This window comes from Adiantum capillus-veneris, chromosome 12 (assembly GCF_014529385.1).
Source record: "Adiantum capillus-veneris isolate H3 chromosome 12, ASM1452938v2, whole genome shotgun sequence".
NCBI lineage: Eukaryota > Viridiplantae > Streptophyta > Polypodiopsida > Polypodiales > Pteridaceae > Adiantum > Adiantum capillus-veneris.
This window is the reverse complement of record NC_140942.1, coordinates 111,919,194-111,944,936: the sequence shown is the minus strand read 5'-3', so window position 1 is coordinate 111,944,936 and position 25,743 is coordinate 111,919,194. Positions and strand designations below refer to the sequence as shown.

Sequence of the window (25,743 nt, the reverse complement as noted above, 5' to 3'; positions counted from 1 at the left end):
CTTGAAGCAAGTGGGATCAATAACAAGGGTTAATCTTAAAGGCGGCTTGACTTAGAATTAGGCCCCATAGGATGGGGCCACAGGTGGAGGCAGTTCTAGCAACACGCGGACGGGATGTTTCCATTACACGTGTCATTGGAAAACTTTGTTTGCATTGTCAGGGGTATTTAGGGCATGAGGACTTTTACAATCATGCCTTTGAAAGGGTGTGACATCCTCCTAGGAATCCCTTGGTACCACAAGAACAACGCTGTGGTTGACTATCGGGCCAAGAAAGTGACTCTGATAAATGAGAAGTGCAGGAGAACCTTATAGACTCCTCTTCCCCTGTAGAACCACAGGATTTTGACACTGTTTCCGACCAAGGCATAGATCCTTCTTGAGAAACCCTATCTTCCACGTTCTTTGTATCCATTTTCACACCTTTCCTGCCATGCCTCTAAATTGTTGGGCATTCCATGAAAAGGTGGTCGAGGTCTTTGCCATCCAATCTGCACCCTAAACATCTATCGGACTCGATACATGTGCCTGAAATCTTGACGCCTGTCGGCAAACCCCCCACATCACCTTCCATAGAAATACCGTCATAAATTGAGGCCATTGTGGATTCCAAATGTTCTTCATGACCTCAACCCAATGAGCTTCTGACCATTGTTTCTTCCACTATTTGTTCAAAGGGGCAAACCAATCAGCCTCGTGCATTAACACTTGGTAAATTCCCTTGGTATCAGGTTTAAAGAATTGTCTACTCATGGGCCATGTCCAAGATTTCCACTCAAAAGTAGATTCCCAGATCGACATGAGAATATTGTCAAGGCCTTCTACCGCTCTATTGACAAGTAGCTTTTCAGTGCCATTGAGTTGAAATTGGGCAGCCATCTGGTCAAAAGATTTCCAACACTTGTTGTTTCCATCCTAGAAGTGGATCAACCGCTGGAGTCCTTTATTGTTCATCCTTCTTGCAATATCTCTCCAATAAGGGTTAAGAATTACACCAGCAGCTTTAGACAGCCAAGGGGACCAATGCAAGATTGATTTCTATATGTATCTAGTTAATTCATCCCATTCCATACCCATGCTACTCTATTGCACTTTTGCACCAACTCTCCCATGATGCCACCGAGTCTCAAGCTAGACCACCTCGGGGCTACTAGTTTGTCATGCACCTCGATCCCTTTCCACTGACCACCTTTAGAGAAAAGTTTTCCCTTGTCTATCATATCCTTAGTCGTGATAGACTAAGACTTGTCTTGTTTTTCGATTGAGACCACAAACTTGGTACACAGGGCCTCAACATGAACAACAAGGTTGAGAATTTTGTGGCCACCTTGGACCATCGGTCGAGCGACAACTTCCCACTTTTCCCATTGCCATGGTAACCAGGCTTTAGTGTTGCTCCTCCATAAGAGTCTTTTAATAAGTTTTAAAAAATCCTTCTTGATACATTAGCTATTGTGAGGAGCAGGTTGGTGAAGACAATATAAGGAAGCAGAAATGAATTGATCGCTTTGACCCGACTTGGAAAGGGAAGCAACACATACTCCCACCTTCTCATTTTTCTTTAGATCTTCACCAGGACCCATTGGAACCTTTGCTTGTGTGTAACGTCCACCCCAAAGGGAGCGCATAGATGTCAAAGTATCATTTCTTTAGACACAATCTCCTCTCACCATAGTGATAGGTCAAATGATGTCATTCTCCGTCAAGGAGACCGATCTAGACTTCTCAGTAATACATTTTGACCGTGAAGACACATCAAATGTCTGCACAATCTCTAGCTCCTTCCTCACCACCTGAGGGAAAGCTTTCAAAAAGAGGAGGGAGTTGTCTACGAACATCTTGGCTAAGAGCTGGTTGTTGTTGGGCAAAGTTAAACCTTGAATTTCACCTTGTATAGCAATAGCTCTCAAACCAAAAATCTCTGCTAGCATCTTGAAGGGGCTTGATACTAAGTTTTGCGCTAAAGTCTCAACTAATGAGACTTCAAGTGATGCAGACCATGAAAATCTAAAGAATGTTAAGACTTGACTGGAACAAGAGCCCTAATGGTAACAAAAGAACTAACTCATAGGCAAAGTGTAGTGGGTAATTCAAAGATGGACTGGCGGATCTAGCCTTTAGTGCTCTAAATAAGTCTTTGTCACAACAAGTGGAGGTTGCGGAGGCTATTACTTTTGGGATTCTACTAGCTCTTATGCTAGCCATGCAAGCTTAGCTAACGCTTGTGTTTGGCTTCGGTGGGAGAGTCCCGAATAGATATTTGATACAATGAATTCAGGGGCTGTAAATCCTTGAACGTGGGGGAACAATAGAAAAGTCTACTTACCTAGCCAAGGGATTTTCCTTAGTTAGATTTAAGGAGATATCCAACGTTTCAAAGATCCTAGATAAAGGTCCCCTTATATTTAACAGAACTATTGTCTGTGTAGTACCATGGGAGCGAGTGTTCGACTCGGCAAAATTCCTCCTGTCGAGGTCCAATTTGCGGGCTTGCCTAGTTGACTTTGGGATAATATCTGAATGCTTGCTAGCCAACTGGGCACCCCCTTATTTGTTTCTAACAAGGGGGTCTAAGAGAGTCCTCTAATTGGGTTTGTATAGGTCGGAATGTTTCTAAGACACCACCAAAAAAGCATGGAGATCAATGTTAGAGCTAGACTTGTAACTATTCCGCTCAATTTCGGGACTTGCTTTGGGGCGTGCTTTGAGTGTAACAAATTTGGGCACTTTGCCAAGGATTGTCCCATGAGGACTAACGTGAACTCCAAGCCTATAACCCAGGCCTCTAGTTTAGGGGAAGTCAATGAATGTCCTTGTCAAGGAAACAGTAGTGGAAGAGGGTGAGAAACAAGTAAAGAGTTGCGAAGGGACAAGAATAGGGGAGGAAAAAGAGGCTATGATTTGTGACAATGAAGTCACCAAATTGCAAGAAAAGACGGTAGAGGTGCAAAGCTTCACACTGCAACTCCCTGAACACCCACGCAAAGAAAATTCATTTGTTTTTCTTGCATCTACACCTAGGATTTTGACAGTAACAACTACGTCAGTTGTGAAGGTCCCAAGATTGAAGAGGGCCAAACGGGTGAAGGCGGTGTCCCAAGACTAAAGAGGGCCAAAAGGATGAAGGCAGTGGCAAGAGAATTGATATCACTGGAGGCTAATGGAGCCTTGAAATGGATAGGCTCCTCTGCACCCCGTGCCTACCTAAAAGGTGCGACTTGTGTCATCCCATTGCACGATCCCTTTGAAGACTACAAGTAAAGAAATCCCTTGACCCTGTAGATTCTCCAGATCCAGTAGTCACGTGTACAGAGATAAGTTTAATGTGATTCTCCAACTACTCTAAAGAAGTATTTTTATGGAAACGTGCCTCTTTGAATCTAAAGAAGTATTTTTATGGAAACGTGCCTCTTTGAATCATTAAGTTTAGAATTCAAGGGCAAAGATATATTTAAGCAAGTGTTTTCCGGCACAATAGTAGACAGCAGTAATTGGTATGATATTAAAGAAAGATTGCATGATAGTATTCTTCTTAGAAAAGCTTTCTTAGCTATGTAGTTATTTGCAAAAGTATATATATTATAGTATAACTCCAAGGAAACAACCATTAAAACACATACATTATGAAGCATATTTTTAAGTCTATATCTATAATATGCTATTTTGTTCAAAGTTTGCCAATTACATTGTACCATACTTAATTTTCTTTGTTTCTAAACTCTTTTTGTGGAAGCAAATTCACACATGCCTTAATTTAAGTATATTTCTTCTTTGCTCAAATTTGAATGGTATACTTTTATACACTTTGGGTATATAACAATCTACAAATGGTCTATTAGATCTTTTTTTCCCCTCAAATTCACAATAGTGAGTATATTTATAGATTGTTCGAAAACAAAAAGTTACAATGAAGGCCATGCTCCACTCGACCCATAGTCTAACACCACCAATCCAAAGGATCACCTCGTACATTGGCTGATAAAGGAGCCACCCTTAAACCAAAGATAGCATCGGGAGACACAGCATGCCTTTAGGTTGCCACCATGGAGGAGGCCCTGCCACAACCCACCCCTTGACCACCAAGACAGGGCAACGAGAGTTGGAAGCATCATCTTTTCTTTGTCATTTGCTTATGCAAACTGATAGTGTTTTTCATGATACACTTGACCTCCAACAAATGACTCATGAGGTCCATTTGTATGCCATGATTTTTATTTGCATTCGAGTCAAGTTGACTAGATAAACTTGATAAACGTGTCTCAATGACAGGGTTATACATCGGCTTAGGTTTGTCTTGCTTCTCCTCAGTCTGATTCTCCATACTTACCTTAGCAGAGGGACTGATCGATGCTGCTAATTCCTCTTGCATCTCCACTGTCGAGCACTCCTTCTCTTTAGCCACCTCAACGCGTGTCCCAGCCTCTTCATTGGTCTTTACTTTCATCTTATCAACATCTACTAAAGGCATGAACTCTCTAGTGACCCGTCTCCAAGTAGTCATGATCCTCTGTGGGGAGGGGGCGACTACTACCTTTGGACAATTCTTGACATAGTGTTCAATTCAACGGCATTCATAGCAGACCTTTGGGAAAGATGCAAATGCTAATTCCCTTCGGCATGCGCCAAAATTTCCCATGTTTAAATCCACATACTTGGGGATGGGTTTTGCTCATGGTCCTGAAGCCATAGAGGAAAACCCTTGAAAGTGGCCGACACCGGGCAATAGTCCATAAATTCCTCATTTGGATAGAACTTTGGCATCCGCGGCATAATATACGCAAAATGAGAAGCTCCCCATATGCCTCCCCTCATCACCGACTCTTGCACAATTTGCTCGAAAGCACATCCTGCAACATAAAATCATTTTCCAGTGATGGGGGCTTTTCACAAGCCAAGCTCCCATACCCCTCTTCTCTTGTCCCCACCCCATGGAAACCTTCCCTTAGGGAGGGAGTGATAAAAGGCATTGGAAAAGTAAGAAAAAAAAAAGTATGATTATGTAAATATATGAGAAAGGTAAAATAGGCCACCTCATGCCTACGGGGCAGCCCATCCCCACCTTGCCTCCTTTTTCTTCACTGTTGCCCCGCTGTGTGTCCCTTTTCCTCTCCTCCACTCAAAAGGTCAACCCCCTCTCTCTTTCCCTTGTCCTTTCTCCTTTCTCTCTCCCCTCAAGCTACCCCACCTCTCACCAATAATGCATTCTAACTCACCAATAATGCACCCTAACTCACATGCAACTTATCCTATCTTCCAAAATAGTATACCCCGCACCCCCTTTCTCTCTCCTATCATATCCCATGACCCAAATACCCCCCTCTCTCTCTAAAGGGCACCATGTCTCTTGTATTGTAGCTAAATAACCTCCCCCACACTCATACACACTCAGTTTCACTGAAAAAGGTGCCCACAGACCCATCCCCACCCGGTGGTTACCTGATTTTTCTTGTGTTCACACACATCTGCACACAGATTCACCTCTGAACACACTCCCCTCTCTCCCCTCTTGTAATTACTTTATTCTCCATGTCACCTCTCACTTTTTTTCATCAACCCATCTCTCTCTCTTAGTCTCTCTCTCATGAGACTGCTGTTCTGGCAGGTATACACACAGCCAGACAAGTGGGGCCCACAGTCACATGGCCTATGTAGATAATGATTTCTTCATTTATAAATTCTAGAATTCCTCCCCCCTCCTCCCCTATATAAAGAGGGGTCACCATCACACTAAATACACACACAACATCACCAAAGAACACACTATGCACTGTGTGTGCCTAGTGCACACACACACACCCACACCATCACCATCACTACAATCACCATGCTCGTCTTGAGCATGACCTCTACACCCTTGGGCTATGGAAGATGAAGGGCAACTAAATGAAGGATTATGGCCATAACCCTCGTGCGAGTCTTCGCCATCAACTCCCACCTATCCGCCATGTGCTCTACCACTCTCTCCCTTCTCATTCCCCTACCCTATGCTCCCAATTTCATCACCTTATTCTCTAAATAAGCTTGATCTCATTCCCTTTCCACTTGATCTCATTCCCTTTCCTCTTCATCACTACTCCCAAGCATCCATCTCTCTTGGATAAAAACTTTGTTATGGTGGTGTGTTGTTTGCGTCCTAGCCGCTGAAGCTAGGTGGTGCCCCCTGTTTGCTTTACCATGACAGGCTCGAGGCACGCCATTTGGTCCCCGGTGTTTTAGAGGCCGTCGGGGTTCGCTTTGCTCCCGTCACCAGTTGCCGTGAGCTGACAGATTGCATTTTTGTTGTTGGTCGCCACTGATGCCCACTCCCATAGGCCTTGGGTTTCCCATAAAGTATAATACCATTGAGTGAGTGTAGCACATCTCCAGGCTTCAAATAGCAGTTTTCTAGATTGAATTCTGTCTGCATCACATACCCATCATCTACTTTATTTTGACTTTGCGTGATCGCCCCGTGGAGAACTAGTTCTAATAATGTACTGGCACCAAATGTTGATGGCTTTCAATTTTTTGGATTGGATGAATAAGCCTTTGAGTCCATTGTCAACCTCATAACTTTCTCAGGTCTGAAGGTGTCAATCTTGGAATCACTCATCCATACCTAAGGGCTTTCCACTGCCCTCTGGATTCGACCCCTCCCTCGAGGTGTCGTCTCCACTATCAAGGTCAATTCCCTAAGAAGACTGTCGATGAGAGCCCCCCCTTATGACAAGTCAAAGCTGCAGAATATAAATACCCTCATAACCGTCAGCGGGCTGGAGAAAACAAGTGATTAATCATCACAAGGCCTGCCCTATAAATAAATTGAGCAAGAAATTTAGGTTGGCACATTAGCAAAGTCCCCTCATCTATCCTTGATTAAGAAAATGAATCTCCACTTGACTGCACGAATGCTTCTTTTCTCCTTTTATACTAAAGTTTTGAGAACTCAACGCAGTTATAGTATGCCTAGATTTCACTGTATCATAGCAACAAGGTGCATCAAATACAAAACAGCGCATGATAAAAAGAAATCTTGTAGTGCCCCAGCATGAACAAGCAATTATAAAACTTGGAAGCCACACCTTTTGAACAAAGAAAGTAGCACCTCAGAGCTTCAACCAAAAAAGAAAAAGAGAAAAGGGCGAAGAGGGTAACATTTCAGTCACCCCTAGACCTTCAAAATGCAGTTTCCTTTTTGAAGTCAATGCCACTCGTATCAAGATTCTGCTAGAAAACTTTATCAAACCCAGTGCAACAAATTTGGAGTTCAACTTTTATAAGTGTTCGTGATATCATACATACTTTTGAATATGTCCATATATTCACATACACATTCAAGAATAATTGCATACAAGAATAGTTGTATTTATCAGACTTACATATATATGGCCTTAATCAACAATGAAAATATTCTGTGTAAACTTTTCATCGGTCGCGTGTTGCTACACTTTATAAGATAGAAGAAGCCTCTTCAACCAGTTATACAAAAACATATCACTATAAACTTCAGCTTGGGGAGAATACATGTAACATAACCTGCCGCTCCTGGTTATATTGTAGTCAGTGATGTCTAACACAAATTCAATACACAAACAAATTCCAATGATGATACTCATATGTGGTTCTCGGAGGTTTCCACATTTTTCAGTGACAAAGATTATAAGGTAATGGGAGTTTAACCCTCTTACTAGCAGAGATGGTGTTGAAAAACCCCCTTGCCAAGGATAATTTACATGAACTTCCATTGAGATAGCTTTGGGTAAGGCCAAGAGGTAGGCCTCTCATATCCACCTGACATTTTCTGCAACAACATCAAATGTGCACATGACCCACTTGTTTGATTATATAGACAAGTCCACTTGTGTCAAATACACTCTCCCTACGCTTTCCGCAGAATGACCCGCCTTTCTCTCATGTATTCAATCTCATCTCTCTGGCTCATGATAACCAAAGCCCGTCTTACCTGCATTGAAATAGAAATGTTTTTAACCAATACCTTGAGGAAAGCAATTGAGATAAGACGTGGCCTCTTGAGACAGCATTGCAACATCCTTAGAGTAAATACTTACACTACTCTGACCCATCCCCATTTTGCCCAGTTCATCTATGAAGCGCCTTTCAGACATGTAACTACCAATATCCATGCGTCGCTTTATCTGCATCTCAATTTTCTGCAATGTATCAATAAGTGTATCCAGCATTAGCAAGGTTGTTATGTTGTTACTCTTGCACAGGACATCCAAAGACTTGCTCCATACTACCTGAATTTTAGTCGTCATTTCACGGGTCACAGTGATATAGTCATTGAGGCCTGAGTGAGCCGCATCCAACATGGATACACGAAACAATCTAAGGGCTTCGCTGACATGTTCCTCTGTGGCAGTTGCATCTTTGCCAGAGATTCACTTATCCATAGAATAGCTTCAAGCTGCCTGTGTGAATGGCTCTTGCTTCACCGGACTCATGGCTTTGTTTCCGCATTTGCTGCATTAATGAACAACCATTTAAAATCCCAAAACTTTTACTTTACCCTCTAACCAACAGCTTTATGACTCCAACACATACTCAACCTCACCCTCAGCCACCAAAAACTTTATGATGCCAACGTTTACCTGCTCGATTCGCACATAATTATTTTGCAGCATTGTTGTTCCAGTATCTGGAAGTCTTGTAGAGCAATGATGCCGGGAGTATTCAATGTACCTACAAACCAGGAAAGAAGTCAAGCAGGATGAGAACATCTTGTGTAACAATCCAACTACTCTAGTCCAAATACTAAGCACTTGTATGAACACTTACTATATGCTTTGCAATTTGCTGTAATATGAAGATAGACATCAGCAAGGATTTTTGTGAGCAAACTGTAGAAGGTCATCAATACATGCTCACTGAAGAAGGCAGAGGAGCAATTTGTATACCATGTCTCGCTGACGATCTCTAGAATCTTTGACAATAAAGATCAAGTTGAACCGAGATAAGATAGCAATCTGAAGGTCGATGTTTTCTTGAGCAGTCTAATGCAAAGCATAAACGAAACATGAGCTGAAATGGCAAAAAGAATTGAAAACCTCTATGAGGTTACAACAAAAACAAAATTCACCTTTAAATCGTCATAGTGGCCAGACGGAGGATTCACAGCTGCCAATACAGATGTTCTTGAGTTTAAAATAGTAGTTATGACTGCCTTAGCGATTGAAATAGTTTGCTGCTCCATGGCCTCGTGTATAGCAACTCTGCATAAGTAAATGGCACCAATTGACATCAATTCACAGCTACTTAGGAAGTCATTATGAAACTTGGTATTTGGCAGTACCTGTCTTTTGAATGCATCTTGTCAAACTCATCAAAAATACAACCCCTCCATCTACTAGAACCATAGCACGTCCTTCAAGATAGAATTCTCGCTGAAAAATATTTTAATATTTAAAGCCAAAAACAACAAAAAATCATGTAATAGTTGCAATTCCTTAAAGCTGCCAGTACGGGAGTGAAGATGAAAAATATCTTACTGTGCTTGCATCTCGGATGACAGAAGCTGTCAAACCTGCAGCTGAAGAACCCTTTCTAGAGGTATATACAGCAATGGGAGCAGTCTTCTCTACAAATTTGAGAAACTGGCCAACAGATTATTGGGCATTAGATCGACATTGCAGGACGTACACATGACCCATAAGCAATGGCACTTGACAAACCTGCGATTTGGCAGTAGACGGATCACCAAGAAGTAAGACATTTATGTCACCTCGGAGCTGGCAAGAACCCATCTGGCAGCTTCTGTGAGAGCTCAACAGAATGCACATAAGGCAAAGCGAAGAAAGAGCCTCAAGAGTTAAAACAGCTAGAATAATAGCTCCACGTAATACGTTCCAAGACCCTCCACGCAGGAGACAAGCAACTGCTTTTTTAACATCTTCATGACCGAAGATTGTGGGGGCAATCAAGGCACATAATGCTTGATAGGTGTCTGGCCTCCTTGCGAACTGCTTGAACTCGAGCTCCTGCCATAGATAAGATCATCATGCAAGCGACAAAAATATTTTTATTATGATGATCCTATACCACTATGCTGAAGAAGACTTACCTCATCCGCTGTGAATGAAGAGATCCCCCTTGATGAGCTCTCAGTTGCCTGCTCAATTCCCACAACTCTAATGTAGGGTTGCCTTACAGCACAACACCTTTTTGTCTGCAAGGATCAAGTGATGGTACCACAATTGAGTTTGTAAACTGAGCGGCCAATTGCTACACAAGAAAGGGACCTATCCAAGATGCAGGGTTGAGAGAGAGAGAGAGTGTGCACGCACCTGAGCAAAGGCTGGGGTCAAGAGTGGTCAGTTTGCACACAGGGGGAAAAATTCACAGCTTGGGTGATGTTGATGTTAAGCGGGCCTATGAAGAAGGTGTTGTAGAGCTGGCGAAGACATTGCGGCGAGGTACTGATAACGGCCAAGAGGTTAGAGCACCACGTAACAGGAGGCGTCGCCACGCCTCCCATGACATACCCGAGGCAGTCCGGCAATTTCAGCACCACCGAATCGTAGTCGGTGATGGAGGCCGGAGCTTGCACAGGCGTCTGCCCTGCTATGTCGCTTGCCAAGAGAATCATTGGCAGCATAACTACGCACAAACCCATTACTCCATAGACGAACTTGCTGCTTCTTCTTGGATTCCCGTCTACTACAAGCTCTCCTTGGCATAAACTCGAATACTAACAAACGCGCATTCTTCTCCATGCAGAATCCTTTCAGAGAAACCAGATTGACGTGCGACACGTTACCAATCGCCACAACCTCTGCTTTGAATTGGTTATCCATGTTGTGTTGTGTTGAAACTCCAACTTGATCCAACCTCTTAACTGGCACCTTGACAAACCCATTGGCTTCTCTTTGAGTTGAGGTAGAAGCCGATAGGATCTGTAAGCACTCCATGAAGTCCAGTGCCCTTCCTCTTGCTTTGAAAGTGTCAGCTTGCACTCCCTGCCATAACTTGAGTCTGTGCCAAAGCATGCCACTGTTTGACATAGCTTCTTGAAAAATATATGTAGAGCTACTACAAACATGGGCTAACACCTTCCTTAATTGGTTTCTTAGCAGCTTCTTAGAATCTCGATGGCGTGCAAGGTATGGGCAGGGTCAATCAGGACGCAAGTAGAGTTGAAGTTTGGCATCTGGTATTCCTCTGGACAACTGCATTTTTTGGTGGGATCATCTTGTGATGTGCAAGCGGGCTTAGTGAATGTGATTTGGAATCCAGGAGGACAACTACATTCTCTGGTTTCTGGGTTGCACTCATGCATGCCCGTGCTCATCTGCTTTTTGCTGGTGCAGGAAGTGGTGGCGCAATCAATGAGACTTGTTCCTTGAACGGGCTGTATTTGTAGCTGACTGCGTTATGACATGGTCTGCTATATACACTGTGCAGTTCTGAACGAGCGATTTTCTTGTTTGTGTTGTTGACTCCATGGTTCAGCTGAGCTACTCGCTTGGTTCAAGACACACAATGTGCGTAAGCTTTTGCAAGCGTACCTGCTTGCGTATGCTTAATGCATGATGTAGACGTCAAGCCACTTGTGTCGCACGTACTTGGTGTCCGCACACCTTGAATCCTTCATTAAGGGGATTACTGCAAGAAGATGGGAAGATAGGTCGAAAAAAAACCACACAAACTGGATGGAGAGCAAGAGTAGAAGAAACGGAAAGGAGCAAACCAAAGATCTTAGATAGCTAGCTGAGGGGAAATTGTTAGATGATGAGTGCTGAGTTTCTTGTGTTCCGCTCAAAAGAGAATAGATGAGGGCATTATTTTGGGAGCAAAAGATGGGTGGAAGAGTGGTCTGACCAATAGCAAAATCTTGTGCCAGAAATTGGGGATGTGACAGTGGTTTTGAACCAAATGTGATCAAGCTTTGAGTTGTACACAGTGGTCACATCGTGAATTTGTTGCTTGTATCCACGCGATTGCAGTTCTTCTTCCAATTGTCGATACTGTGTGTTCATGAGATCATTGTGAATGTTGAAATCGCCAATGATGACGCTTGTTTGGATGTCAGTAATCTTATCATACACGCTATTTAGGAGCTGCACTAAAGATTGCAGAGGATCTTTTGGTGATTTGTAAACTGAAACTATATGAAACGAAGGCATATCATGTGCAGAAAAGAACGCCTCAATTATTTCGACTCCAGGAGCTGAGAATTTGTTTGTGGAATGAGTGGTCATATGCTTCCTGCAAAAGACCGACATACCAAATTTGTTGAAGTGGTGAATGTGGTTAAAATCCGGCGCAAGATAGTTAAAGGCAACCTTTTCCCTTGTCTCTTGAAGGCACAAAATGTCTGATGCCATGAAGTTGGGATCGGATTTGATTTTGTGAAGATGTTTTTTGATGGAGACAACGTTGAGAGACTGAATGATGTAATGCGTGTCTTTGAAAAGGAAGGGAAACAAACCTCATATTTCCATTTTGTATCTTTTTCTAGCCTCTCAAGCTCAAAAAGGACATTTGTATCAATTTTGATATGGTTTGGAAGTATCAGCTTCAGGATATGAATATTAACAAGATCCTTAACACGGGAAAGAGCTGTGTATACCAAGCCATGCGCATTGATTGCACTTGGATTGAATGCAACAGCTTGCATTGTCAAGCCTTGCGATCTATGGATTGTGCGTGCATTTGCTGCTTGAATAGGGAGTTGTGTTCTAGACACGCTATTCAACAAATTCTTTCCAATTTGGAATTCTTTTGTTGTTTCAAGTGTTGGTGTCAATTGTTGCTCAATGTGTTCATTGTAGAGATGTGTACTTTCTGCACGCTGCTTTATCCCCGTCGAAGAGTCAAAGAATTGTATCCATGCAATATGTCTATGATTTCTTCTCTCTATGTGTTTGAGGATTCCATCGGCACCGTTTACTAGGCCATCGCATATGTTGATGTTTCCACCAGAGACCAAAACTATCATCTCACTTTTGAGCTCTAGGACGGAAGCCAAACCTGCAGTCATTTGGGGGTCGTTTGGAACGACAAGATTTTTTGAACATGTTTTGTGGAAGGTGTCTTTTGCATGTACTATGTATGGTTGGGTTGTCAAACCATCGAAGATAAGGAGATTATGTTGATTCTTCAAGTTATTCGTGAAGAATAGGTGAGGTATGATGAACTTGTCAAAAGGCTTGTTGGTGAGAGTGGAGTTGATGTAGAGTAAATCCTCGGTTGTGTGTTCAGCCTTTCGTATTCTGTTGAGAAGTGAAATGAACTTCTTATCTGATTGGCGCATTATTTTCTTTAGTTCGTGGCATTTAACATGTGTATGCCAGAAAGAGGGTGCGAGGAGCTCGATAGGATCTTGCAGCTCAGAAAAGACCCAACGATCCCGGACTGGGCTTGCTTGGCAGAGATCTCCACAAAATATAACATCCAATGCACCAAATGGATCCGTGTGGTTATTCTTGATAGCACGAAGCCTTGTGTCTATGATTCTCACAAGTCTATTACCTATCAAAGAGGCTTCGTCAAATACAACCAGTCTAAGAGTCTTGTATAGTTGTGAGAGTTCGGCAAGACTACTTGAAGAGAGGCCTACGTTCACTTGGAGAACAAGGGGCAAGCGCAAAGCTGAGTGAATCATGGTCCCTCCAAGATTGAAGGCGGATTTTCCTGTATATGCCATTAGCAAAGTTGTGGGGAGCTCAATGTCAAGTTGGATAGCTAGATTATAATGGCGAATGAGTCCTTGGACTATAGTCTAGAGCACAAAAGTCTTCCCTGTTCCTGTCCCACCCGTCAAAAACAGATTGATAGGTTGTGCTGGGTTTAATCGTTTTCTGGTCAACACATCTTCATAAAGTGATCGCTGTTCAATGTTCAATGTTTCCATAAGTGCATGATATTGCTCATTTGGAAGCGCCATCTTCTTAAAAGCAGGTAGGGGCCTTGTCACAAGTGGAGTGCGTCGAAGATCAAGATCTAGATCGTACTTGTGAAGTTCTGTAGTTTGTGTTGTCGATGATGGGCACAATGAGGATTCTGAAATGTTGGAAGCTATGGGCTCCAATTTTGAGAAATTTTGACGATTCTCCTTTATGATTGCAAGGTGATCGTTATATTTGTCCTTCCAAGAGTTTGGAGCTGGTTTGAAGCCTGATTCTTCAGCAACAAAAGCAAGGAATAGCAAGCAAAGCTCATGATAATGTCTCTCAGGGTCTTTTGCCATGTTGAAGTTGGCATATCTAATGATGCGAGGCTTTTTTAGCTTGCGTGGGCAGCCTCGTACAAGTTTGTAGTTGCTCGCATACTCAGCCAAGCACAAGGATTGACAACTAGGTGGACGATGTGTGTACTTTGTCACCTGGTCGTCGAAGAAGATGTTTGTGTCTTTGGGTTGTAAAGAATCCAACGTGGTTCTCCTTTTAAGCAGCAATGTGCGTTCGTAGCTCCAGTCGGCATTCACAAATACGAATTGCCTGGTAGCACTATGCAAAGGTAGCGAAAGGGTGACATATGTTTCTTGTTGCGATGTCATTTCCTATGCGTTGATCAAGGCACCGCCACTTTTTTTCAATCGCTCCAATGTTGGCCAGTTGTCTTTCTTGCATCTTTCAAGTGTTTGTTTCATCGCCTTGCTTATGGATGTGTCGTTCTTTGTCATATATGATGTACAGTACGTAGCAGCACCGTGGGCATTGAAAATGAATTGAATGTCCATGTTTGCATCCCACAAAGCACATAGTTTTTTGTTGAAGTTATTTGTGAAGATGTCTTTTGGGTCTCTTTTTAGAAGCAGCATTGGCTCTGAGAGATTTACGCAGAGTGCTTGGAGATAGTGCTCTTCATCGATGCATAGCATCTCCAACCACACATCAAATGACAATACAGGTTCACGACCCAAAGCAAGAAATTGCTCATCGATGCACACCTTTTTCTCAGCAAGAAGTTTTCTGGTTGAGTCACTCACTGCGACAGGATATAAAATGAGCGTCATTCTTGCGAGTGGACGCGGAAAGCCAAAGCGACATAAAGTTTTGCGTTTTTTGCATGTTTTGTGATGAGAATGAATTTGGAGAGACCTTAAGGATTCATCAAGTTCGTCTTTGTTTGTGCTTATATGTGTGTCAATAAAGTCTACTAATTCAGTGTTTGATGAAACCCCAAATATAGGTGCATCTTTTATCCAAAGCAATCCATGGTCATGCTGGCTTCCTCTTTGTTGGAACTCGGTGACGAAGAAATAATCTATGAGCTCACCAAGTATACTTCTGTTGCGTTTTATTTATTTCTTCATCTCCTTGAATCTATGAAGTAATACCGAGCTGTCGTGATGGGATCTGATCGGACGAGAGCTCTAATGTAAGCACTCTTAGAGGGTTGTTGTTCTTGAATGATATTTGGATTCAATTTTGTCAAACAATCTATCAAAGGCTTCCACCTTTGCTCTACGCACGAGAATGTGATGAAAAAAGTGTGTTGTTTTAATTGGCGAATCATGGCAAAAGCATTGCGCTTAAGCTTTGATTTGTAGTCAGTGGAAGTGTGCAAGCTCTCAAAGTCGTTGTAATCAATTTGTGATGAGAGCAATTTCTCAATGTTGGTTGTCGATTGGACATCGTTAGCTTGAAGGTGTCGACCTTGCAACTTCCCCTTACGCAAGCGCACCCATATAGAGCCGAGGACTTTGCCAATGATAATCTTCATTGTCTTGAAAAAAATGTTCTCAATGTCTCTTGCAAACCGCCTGTCAACATTCTTAAGCTCCCATTGGGCCACTTTTTGATATTTTCGCTTTGCCAACAAATGATAACGTCTTCTTTCTCCAAAGAATAGAGTTGGAAAAGACAATTCTTCACAAGCTTCATCGTCAAATAGACTCAATGGAGTAAACCCCTCACAAGGTGCAACACTCTTAGCATGCGCATTGGGATCCACAACTTGTTGGGCTGAGTACAGACCGTGGATGAGAGTGTCTGATGGTGCTTCAATTTCGTCCGCGGATGCGTCAAATTCAGAAGACATAGCAATATCAGATTCTAGACAAAATGAAGATGGCCAACAAGGATCAATGGCAGCACCGTTTTCGATATACAATGGCTTTTGCATGAGTTGTTCTAATGCATGGAGCACAAATACGGGACGCACAACACCGCTTATATAGGCATGATCGTACTCTAGTTTTCGTTTGATCTCGACAATAATTACGGCTTGGTCATTAGCAAAACGAGGCAACAATGTTTGAATTCTTGACAAGTCTGCCATAACATTGACAATGCTTCCTCGCATTCCATATTGCCCCTCAAAGCTAAGCTCTCTTATTTGAGCAAATGGAATCCTAAAAGAAACAAGATGACGTTCCACACTATTTAGTTATGCAACACATTCAATGATATGGTTGAAAACAAGAGCACCTTGCATGCAAAATGGCGGAACTTGTTGAGACTTTAACACATACCTACATGCACCACATGCTAGTGAATTGGGCTTAGAAGTTGAAAGCACTTTCAATCCTTTAAAAAAAACCATCTCCTCATTTGAGAGCTGCGTCAGACTTTTGCGGAAAAAGAGAACATTGCAAGACGCACAAGGGTAGATGGGGACATCCAATATCTTTCTTGCAAATGTAGACAAGCGTTCTTTTGGAACTCTATCACCATTCTTTTGAGCCTTATTCCAAATTTTATAAATCTTTGTCATAAATTGTTTGGTTGAGAATGAAAAAGAACATGTGGTTTGAAACAAATTGGCTATCTCTTTAGTGTTAGCTATAGGTCTCTCTTTAATCAAGCAAGTAATCGCATCTTTGCTCCACACACAACGAGGTAGTTTCAAATGGTTTGTAGATAGTGGAAGCCATAAAAACTCAGCAATGGCATTGTATGAAACAAGCAAAGGAGTTGTGGATGAAGATGCCAAATTAGAATCACCACAAAAGACATAATTTTTGAGCTTGTTGTTTTGAAAGATATGCACATTACACATGACACCAAATTGACGACAAAATAAATCGACTAAGTGTATGCTTAGATACTGAGTACATCGACGTGTAGCCGTCAAGGTGTGGAGATGGTCATGCAAGGAAACCACATCAAGAGGAGAGAACTTTCTCCAAGGTACAACCCACACATTTTTTGTTGAATCGTCATTGTTAGCTATATCTTCAACTATCACATTAAGAAGCACTTTTTCCAACTCCAAAAGAGACAAAGGACAAGTGAAGAGATAAATTAAAGCTTGCAAAACATCATGATTACTAGGAAAGGTGTACAAAAAGTTAGGCTCAACATTCACCCTTTTACTGTTCACTACAAACGATAGAGGCGAGCTAGCCATAACACCTAGAAGTGCATTACAAGAACCAAAATATAAAAGAGGAGAGCTTAAGCCTCTTTGTATTCTTTTACATATCCATTCTTGTCAACTGAAAATGTCCCATTTATTGTGAGAGCAATGAGAGACGACTTCAACTCCACCAAATTCTCATCGAAAAGAGTAAGAAAGGGTTGCGGAAGATTTAAAACGGTGTCGACCACATTCCCTTACAATATAACCATAACAGCTTCACCATTCTGCAAGTTGATTTTAGCTTGCAAAGAAGGCACTTTCAAAATCTGCACAGGCTACCCACAGGAGTAGCAAAACGGATTGCATATTTGACAGGGCTGACATTTCGGCCTTTGCATGTACCACACACACATACTCCACTTCCAAACTGTTGATATTTATAATCTCCAAACTTCCAAAAACCTGCACATAACAAAAAAAAAAAGTTTGGAAAGTGTCACACTCAAGGTTTGTTATCACAAGAATCTTTTACCTTCTTTCCAAAACCCATGCTTGAAACTTGCTTGGAAAGATGTTGCGAAAAAGCAGCCTTCAAGTTCTCACGTAAAGGACAAATCAAAGTTGCATCAACAACAGATAAAGTAGTGGATGCTGATTTAAAAACGTTGATGTTGTGTGCGACACAGGAATATGATCCTTTTATCTTCAAAGTGTCAACCATGCGATGGTAATCCACACGCCTAGAAGGAACAAATAGCAACTAGAGAAAGAAGAGAAGGGTATATCAAAACTCTACACTTTGGTCAAACTTGAACACTTAAAAAAAAGTACTTACACTTGCTCTGTCACTTAAAGCAGGCCCATCTGCAATGGTCAATCTGTAACTATCTCCACCATCAGCCCTAGTAGAAGTTTCAATATTCACAATAACAAAGGCAATAGTAGGTGCAAAATCAATAGCACCTTTAGCGGCAAGCAAGTCTATGATTTTGTGCTCAGGATATAGCTACAAAGCGCAATCGAAACTTTCACCCTTTACAACAAGAGTTGAGGCATTTGCATATAGCATCCACATGCTAGTTCCACCATCTTTCCAAACCTTTCTCTTTACGTATGAACCCTCTATGCGCACAAAATCCCCACAATCAAAGGACTTAACAAATTCGTTGATGAATACTTCGGTAACGACAAAAGTAATGGTGTTTTTTGATTCCCTATCTATCAAATTGGCTTTGAGATGACGAGCATAGTTGGCTTTGGCAATCTTATAGGTTCCGTACTTACACAGTACCTTGCCCTCGAAAGCAAACCGAAAGGTTATAGCATCAGAGAGTTCAGAGATACACAAAACTCTAAGGGCAGGCACAAGCGCTAATTGAGAAGTGAAATTATCACTTATAGGTTCCTCACTCTGCTTTGCAAAATTGATAGATGCAGCATGCAGGTCTTGATTTGGCTTCGAAGCAAGACCTAGTTAATAAATACCAAAACTTCAATCTCCGAAAAGCAATGGTTCATTTTACAAACTAAAGACAACAATAATCACAAATCAACATTACCACGAGAAAAAGTAAGGGCCTTTTTGAGAGCTTTCGATGAAGGAGATTTTAGGAGCTGTTGTTTAGGACTAAGATTTTCAAATATCTTCGAGGAGACCAAACCCTTTTGAGGAGAAGCCAAGGCAGACGTTGAAGTCGGCTTGTCAACAAAAGGTGACTTAGAAGTGCTACGAGCTATTGAGATGCTTTTTTTCTCAATACTAGAGCTTTCCGATTCCAACTATGCATCATGAAGCTGAACATCATCGTTGTCCGTGTTTGGGTCTACAAAGAGGTATTTCAAATCAGTACAAGCTTTTCGAAAAACGTTAAGTCAAGAATATTCGTTAGCTCAGTAGCTCTAACTATGAAGATTCCAGCTCAAAAACACTTACCAGCCATATCTTGATCCATAGCTGGTCGGATTAAGAAAAAGGCAGAAGATACACAAAGCACAGAGAGTCAAGGTAGAGAGCAGAGTGCCAAGGTGAAGCAAGAGAGAAGAACGAGCGCGTAGAGATGTTAATAGAGCGCAGCCAGCAGAGAGATGCCAATATATGCTTTCAATTTCAGCACATAATCTACTTTGGAAAGAACGTAGTGTTCAGAAACACTTTTATAGAAGGAGCTAAAAGGGACCCTTTCATAAGGATGAGTCAAAAGATCTTAGTGTATCTTGACATTTAAAGCACCGAATTTAAGCAATCACTATTCCAGAAGCTAGCCATTATACCATCATGGCATGATGTTAAAAAAAATACCAACCCTTTAAAACTAAAAAAATAAACGAGATTAAACTTTTTAAAAATATCCACATCATTCTCATTACTTAATAAAAAAAATTGGAAATTTAAAAATATTAGTGTAAACTAGACACAAAACAACAAAAATTCCCAAACATAAAGAGTTTTAACATACTTTATAGTGAATAAAATCGACAAAAAAGGCATTTCAAGGTACATGGAAATTGTTCCTAAATGTTTTACAAACCGCATCAAGCAAACAAAATAACCTTCCAGAAAACTCAGGCCAGCAAGCTTGGAGAAAGGTACCTGCCATTTACAACAAGATTCAGGCAGCAGGCAATGAGATCAATTATCACACATACCCTATCTTAGAAAACAAAACAAACTTCTATGCACTCTCGAATCCAGCAAGCTTGGTGATATGTACCTACCATTCCCAACCGGCTCTAATCAGCAGACAATCGGATCAGTTATCAGCTATAAAACAAATCAGAACCAGTTATATCAAGACAATTAGACTCCAGCTATACAGAACTTCTCGTGCATCTAAATCAGCGCATTTAAAAAAAAAAGTTGATCAGTTTTCAACTCTAAACAGACAATCATTTGAGTTCCAAAGAAGAGTATATGCTCCAGCTGCATAAATGAAGGTGACACCAATTGACTCCGAGCGTGTGCTGTCACCAGATTTCTCTTTGATAGGCCAGACAATGAACATTACAAAGAGTGCCACCAGAGTTGGGCCCACGACAACAATAAAAAGGTATGCCCCCTCTTCTGGGGCAATGAACATGGTGTAGATCTGAGTGAAGATTGCACTGCATAACCCATGCCCTTAAGCAAGCCTACAATATGTCCTCTACTTTTTGGAAAGTTTCTCACATTGGTGACCAGCGATGCAGTGTTGAAGTACAAGTTCAAGGCATCAGTAAACTAAGCAGGTTCAGGTTCATAAAAGGCTAACCAAAAAGAAAAAAGTAACCAGCGCAGGTGGAAGCCCAGAAAAACTAACCAAAAACACTAAATTTCAAAGCAACATGACAAAACATCAATGTAGCAAATGACCTTACACCATCCTTAATTCAGAAGCTAGAGGAGCAAGCTTCAGAGCCTTAATCCGAAAGCCAAAGAAGCCTTCATCCAGACCCTTTGATACGAGGCCACATAAGCAAAATTCTCGCAAAAGGGCACCACAGCGAAGAGGGCAACCACTGCCTACACCAGCGTTTCGAAGAGTCATCACTAAGCATCAAAAATTAGAACTCAAAAGAAATGCGGTGAGCTGCAGCAACTAGGGCGAACACCGCACAGCGCCAGCCTCACAACGTCAACACGCAGCAATGGATTGAGAAGACAAACTTGACAAAGATCAATGCACACCACGAGTACCTAAAAAATGAGGTCAAAGCTGCAAACGCCACTTCTTTCAACCACAATGGACATGAGCTTGTTGGCACGCCATATGAGACAAACACCGACGAAGACAAATCTACTAACCACACATTATCGAAGGTCGCACACTATAGCACTAGCAGAAAATTTTGCACAGAGCTTAAAAAAAATCCATCGCCTCGAGCAAGGTGAGAAAGGCACAGCAAAAATAGGCACGCTTTAGAAACATGTCTTCATTGCATAAGCTCAGACAACTGAAGGCCCCCTCTCTAACCATACAAGCCAAAGAAAAGCTTGGAAGAGGCAGAGCCTCGGAGCTCTCGCACACTCATGAGAGCATGAGAGCGAAGTGAAAGCAGGAAATCATAACGAAATTGAAGCGCTCAACCCTAACCTATTTATAGACAGTCTAAGCACTGAGCGAAACCACTAGCCAGTGGCAAGCACGTCTCAGCCTAGAACAAGCAAGACTTCCACCATATCTTCTTCTAGAGAATCCAAAACTACCCTCTCTCCTCACGACCCTACCCCATCTGTCTGGTGCACCTTCGATGCCTTTGCTTCTCACATGCAACTCCTCTGCTCTCGCTCTTCATAGGTCCTCTACTCTCTCGCCATCACTCCTCCTCAGAGCACCCACTAAGAGATGCTTTTTAATTAGAGTAGAAGAGAAGAAGAACATAATAGATACTTTTTAATTAGATTAGAAGAGAAGAAGAACATAAGTTTCAAAATTTAGGGAACAATTCAAGAGAGCTCAAAGATCTTTGCTTTTTTTTTTTACAAATCTCACATTAGTGAGAGGTTAAATTAAGTAAAACCACTACATCAGCACCTTGCTCAGCTTGAGCCATGGCCAAAAAATTTAACAAAGGTCCACTAGCTAGAAAGGGGGCCACCCGCACAAAAAAAAATCAGGAGGGCTTTACACGGAGCCCTCCAACCCAAAATATAGAGAACCAGACAATGAAAGGCTTTAGAGGGAGCCACCTTTACATACAAAAACATCATAGACCTAGACTGAGTTTCCACTGGAGAAGGCATTGACTGCCACCACGGCACCCAAAAGCTTAGGAAAAAACTTGCAAGGTTTCCACAAGAAGCCCCCCCACTGCCACCAAGCAAGCATCCACAAGAGCAAGAGCAGCGGAAACGAGCATCGCAAATGTCACTGCATACTGAGGAGCCAATAGTAGAGTCATCAAGAACCGCATGCTGTAGATTTGCTCGCACAAAAAGGGACTAGCACACCAAGTTGTGAGAGCCATCAACACCCCTCCAATGACTGAGGGTGCCTCCAAGGAACCAAGAACATACAACCAAACAGGGTAGGGCGAGCAGGGTTTGCCCCCGAATGAGAGGAGGATTGTCGTCATACCCTCAAGCAAAAAATAGGATGTGTGTTGATAACACCTGCAAAGAGAAGCACGGGATGGTTAGGGTCCCTAACCCCGAGGAATTCCTCCACCCTTCTGCAATGCAGATTTTCATTTCGCAGCAAACAATACCACCAAGCCCAGCATCCTCTTAGTCGCCCACCATCACCCACCCCCTACCTCAGCAGCCCGGAGCCCTCCCTAGCTCATGCAACCTGGGAAGAGCCGATAGAGAAGAAGGTTCTGATGGTTTCAATGAGGCTCAAAATCTTAAGCATACAAGACTCAGTCTCAAATATCTTTCCTACTATGCTTGAACTCAAGAGGGAAAAGCAATAAACAATCTATCATAGAAATTGTTTCTTCAAACTTTGCGATTAAGACTTGTTAGGAAATATGACGTAGCTAAGTAGATAATAGTAGATTACTTAATGAATAGAGATAATTTTCACACACACGAGATTATAGAGTAGAGAGATAGAGAGAGAGTACACACAATATACATGGTTCACCCAATGTGGGCTACGTCCACGGGAAAGCACCCACTCAATGGCTTTAGTACTTCAAAACACGAAGTAGATTACAAACGGATTATACCTTTTTGGAGCTCCCGCCTTGCTTCACTTTCACCACCTCACATCAACTTCACAATGCACCACAATGCTTCACAATCCGTTTTTGTGTGTAGAATAGGCCTCTTTTTATAGGCCAAAAGGGTTGCCCTCTCTCATGAGAGGCAGCCATGTGTAGCCGCCCCTATGTAGACAAGTCCAAATTGGATCCTCCAATCCGCCCATGTGTGGCCGCCTTTGAGAAGACAAGTCCTCCATTGAATTCGGCCACCGACCACTGGCCATTGACTTCTGACCACCGGCCACCGGCCATTGACTACCGATCTCATGGTCTTATAGCCATAGGATACTATATAGTATTGTTTTGACTTTTTAAGTGTGAAATATTAGTTTGAATGTTGTTTAAATTATCGTGTATTTAAAACTTGATAGCATGCTACAAAACCATGACCAAGTATTTTGTTATACATGGATTAAGGTCACCAAATTATGACAAGAGTGTTTAATAGTATTTGCCTTTACATATTATCTTTTTTAATTGTTGTAATCAATCTATATGCTACTTTAAAATCATATCAATTGGTTTTTTTGAAACCTCATTTTTTGAGAAGCTACTTCTAGAAGCATTTTTTGAATTTTGAAAAGCACTGATGTCATACAAATCCTCTTTCCAAAAACTATATTGGAGGTTTATTCTTAAATTTTATAGTAGAGAAATTAAAATAGACTCATACAATCATGCCCCTAGACCACAAGGCGCCCTCATTGTTTCCAAAACAACCCTCATTGTTTTTCTATGGCCCTAGGGCCATAGCTCTCTATGCCAGTATAAAGCATATTTGCTCTATATTAGCTCCCTAAGGCCTGAATGCCATAGGGTTGTCCTCAAGATTACCTCACGGAGTTTCATGTCAAGTATATATACATTGTATGGCCTTAGGGCCATAGGGAGTTTCATGTCAAGTATATATACATCCTATGGCACCCCATGACCCTAGGGCCATAAGATCTCCAAATGAAACATATGGAAATGTATGGCCCTTGAGCTTATACATTGCAACCCCATCACCCTAGGGCCATAGGATCAGCATATGAAACATATGGCAATGTATGGCCCTTGAGCTTATACATTGCAACCCCATGACCCTAGGGCCATAGGATCGGCATATGAAACATACGACAATGTATGGCCCTTGAGCTTATACATTGCAACCCCATGACCCTAGGGCTATAGGATTTCCAAATGGAACATAGGGCAACATATGGCCCTTGAGCTTATACATTGACACCCCATGGCCCTAGGGCCACAAGACTTCAAAACATACAAAAAGACAACCTATGGCCCTAAGCCCAAGGGTGTGAGTTCAAGGGTGGCCAAGATGTCAATGCAGCCCCATGCTCTGTGGCCATAGGATTTCCAAATGGAACAGAGGACAACGTATGTCCCTTGAGCTTATACATTGACACCCTATGGCCCTAGGGCCACAAGACTTCAAAACATACAAAAAGACAACCTATGGCCCTAAGCCCAAGGGTGTGAGTTCAAGGGTGGCCAAGATGTCAATGGAGCCCCATGGCCCTGTGGCCATAGGATTTCCAAATAGAACATAGGACAATGTATGGCCCTTGAGCTTATACATTGACACCCTATGGCCCTAGGGCCACAAGACTTCAAAACATACAAAAAGTCAAAGGTGGCCAAGATGTCAAAGGTGGCCAAGATATCAATGCAGCCCCATGGCCCTAGGGCCATAGGATATCTATATGGAACATGTGGCACCCTATGGCCCTTGAGCTTATACATTGCCACCACATGACCCTAGGGCCATAGGATTTCCAAATGGAACATAGGCAATGTATGGCCCTTGATCTTATACATTGCCACCCTATGGCCCTAGGGCCACAAGATCTCACAACATACAATAAGAGAACCTAAGGCCCCTAAGCTCAAGGGTGCGGCGGGTTCAAGGGTGGCCAAGATATCAATGCAGCCCCATGGCCCTAGGGCCATAGGATCTCTATATGGGACATGTGGCACCCTATGGACCTTGAGCTTATACATTGCCACCCCATTACCCTAGGGCCATAGGATTTCCAAATGGAACATAGGCAATGTATGGCCCTTGAGCTTATACATTGCCACCCCATTACCCTAGGGCTATAGGATTTCCGAATGGAACATAGGCAATGTATGGCCATTGAGCCTATACATTGCCACCCCATGGCCCTAGGGCCGTAGGATCTCCATATGGTATATGTGGCACCCTATGGCCCTTGAGCTTACATATTGCCACCCCATGACCCTAGGGACATAGGATCTCCAACTAGAAAGTAGGGCAACGTATGGCTCTTGAGTTTATACATTGTCGTGGACCTAGGGCCATAGGATCTCCAATTGGAACATAGGGCTATGTATTGGAGCTTATCCATTTTCGCCCCTAAACCCTAGGGCCATAGGATTTCCAAATGGAATATAGGGCAACTTATGGCTCTTGAGCTTATACATTGCCACCATATTGCCCTAGGTCCACAAGGTTTCACATTGCCACCATAGGGCCACAAGGATCTCACAAGATAGAAGAAGAAAACCCTAGGACATAGGATTTTCAAATGGAACTAAGTACACGCTTTGATCCTTGACCTCCAACATTGCCGTTCTATGGTGTGAGCCCAGGGGTGGCTGAGGTGTCTTCATAATAATTTCGGCCATTCAAGGGATATCCGCAAGTGGCATAAATTAAAAAAATAATTTAAAAATAATTTTTAAAAAAATTACCCTACGACAAACTTTGTCATAATGGGTTTTCCAATACACTTATTGATATCGGACAAAAAAATAGCACACAATTTTCGGGATAATTTTTTTAAAATT

The 25,743-nt window shown here is 42.2% G+C and overlaps 1 protein-coding gene and 1 pseudogene across 1 annotated transcript; both read right to left on the bottom strand.

The window, feature by feature from the left end:
* Window positions 1-7,421: 7,421 nt before the first annotated feature.
* On the bottom strand, window positions 7,422-11,015 carry LOC147446327 (uncharacterized; annotated as a pseudogene).
* A 1,129-nt stretch (window positions 11,016-12,144) lies between these two features.
* On the bottom strand, window positions 12,145-13,645 carry LOC147446326 (uncharacterized). The gene is made up of 2 exons (XM_086524691.1): window positions 12,428-13,645; window positions 12,145-12,204 (listed from the first exon to the last, which is right to left on the bottom strand). Exons 1-2 carry the CDS (start codon window positions 13,643-13,645, stop codon window positions 12,145-12,147), a joined length of 1,278 nt encoding a protein of 425 aa, XP_086380817.1.
* Window positions 13,646-25,743: the final 12,098 nt, after the last annotated feature.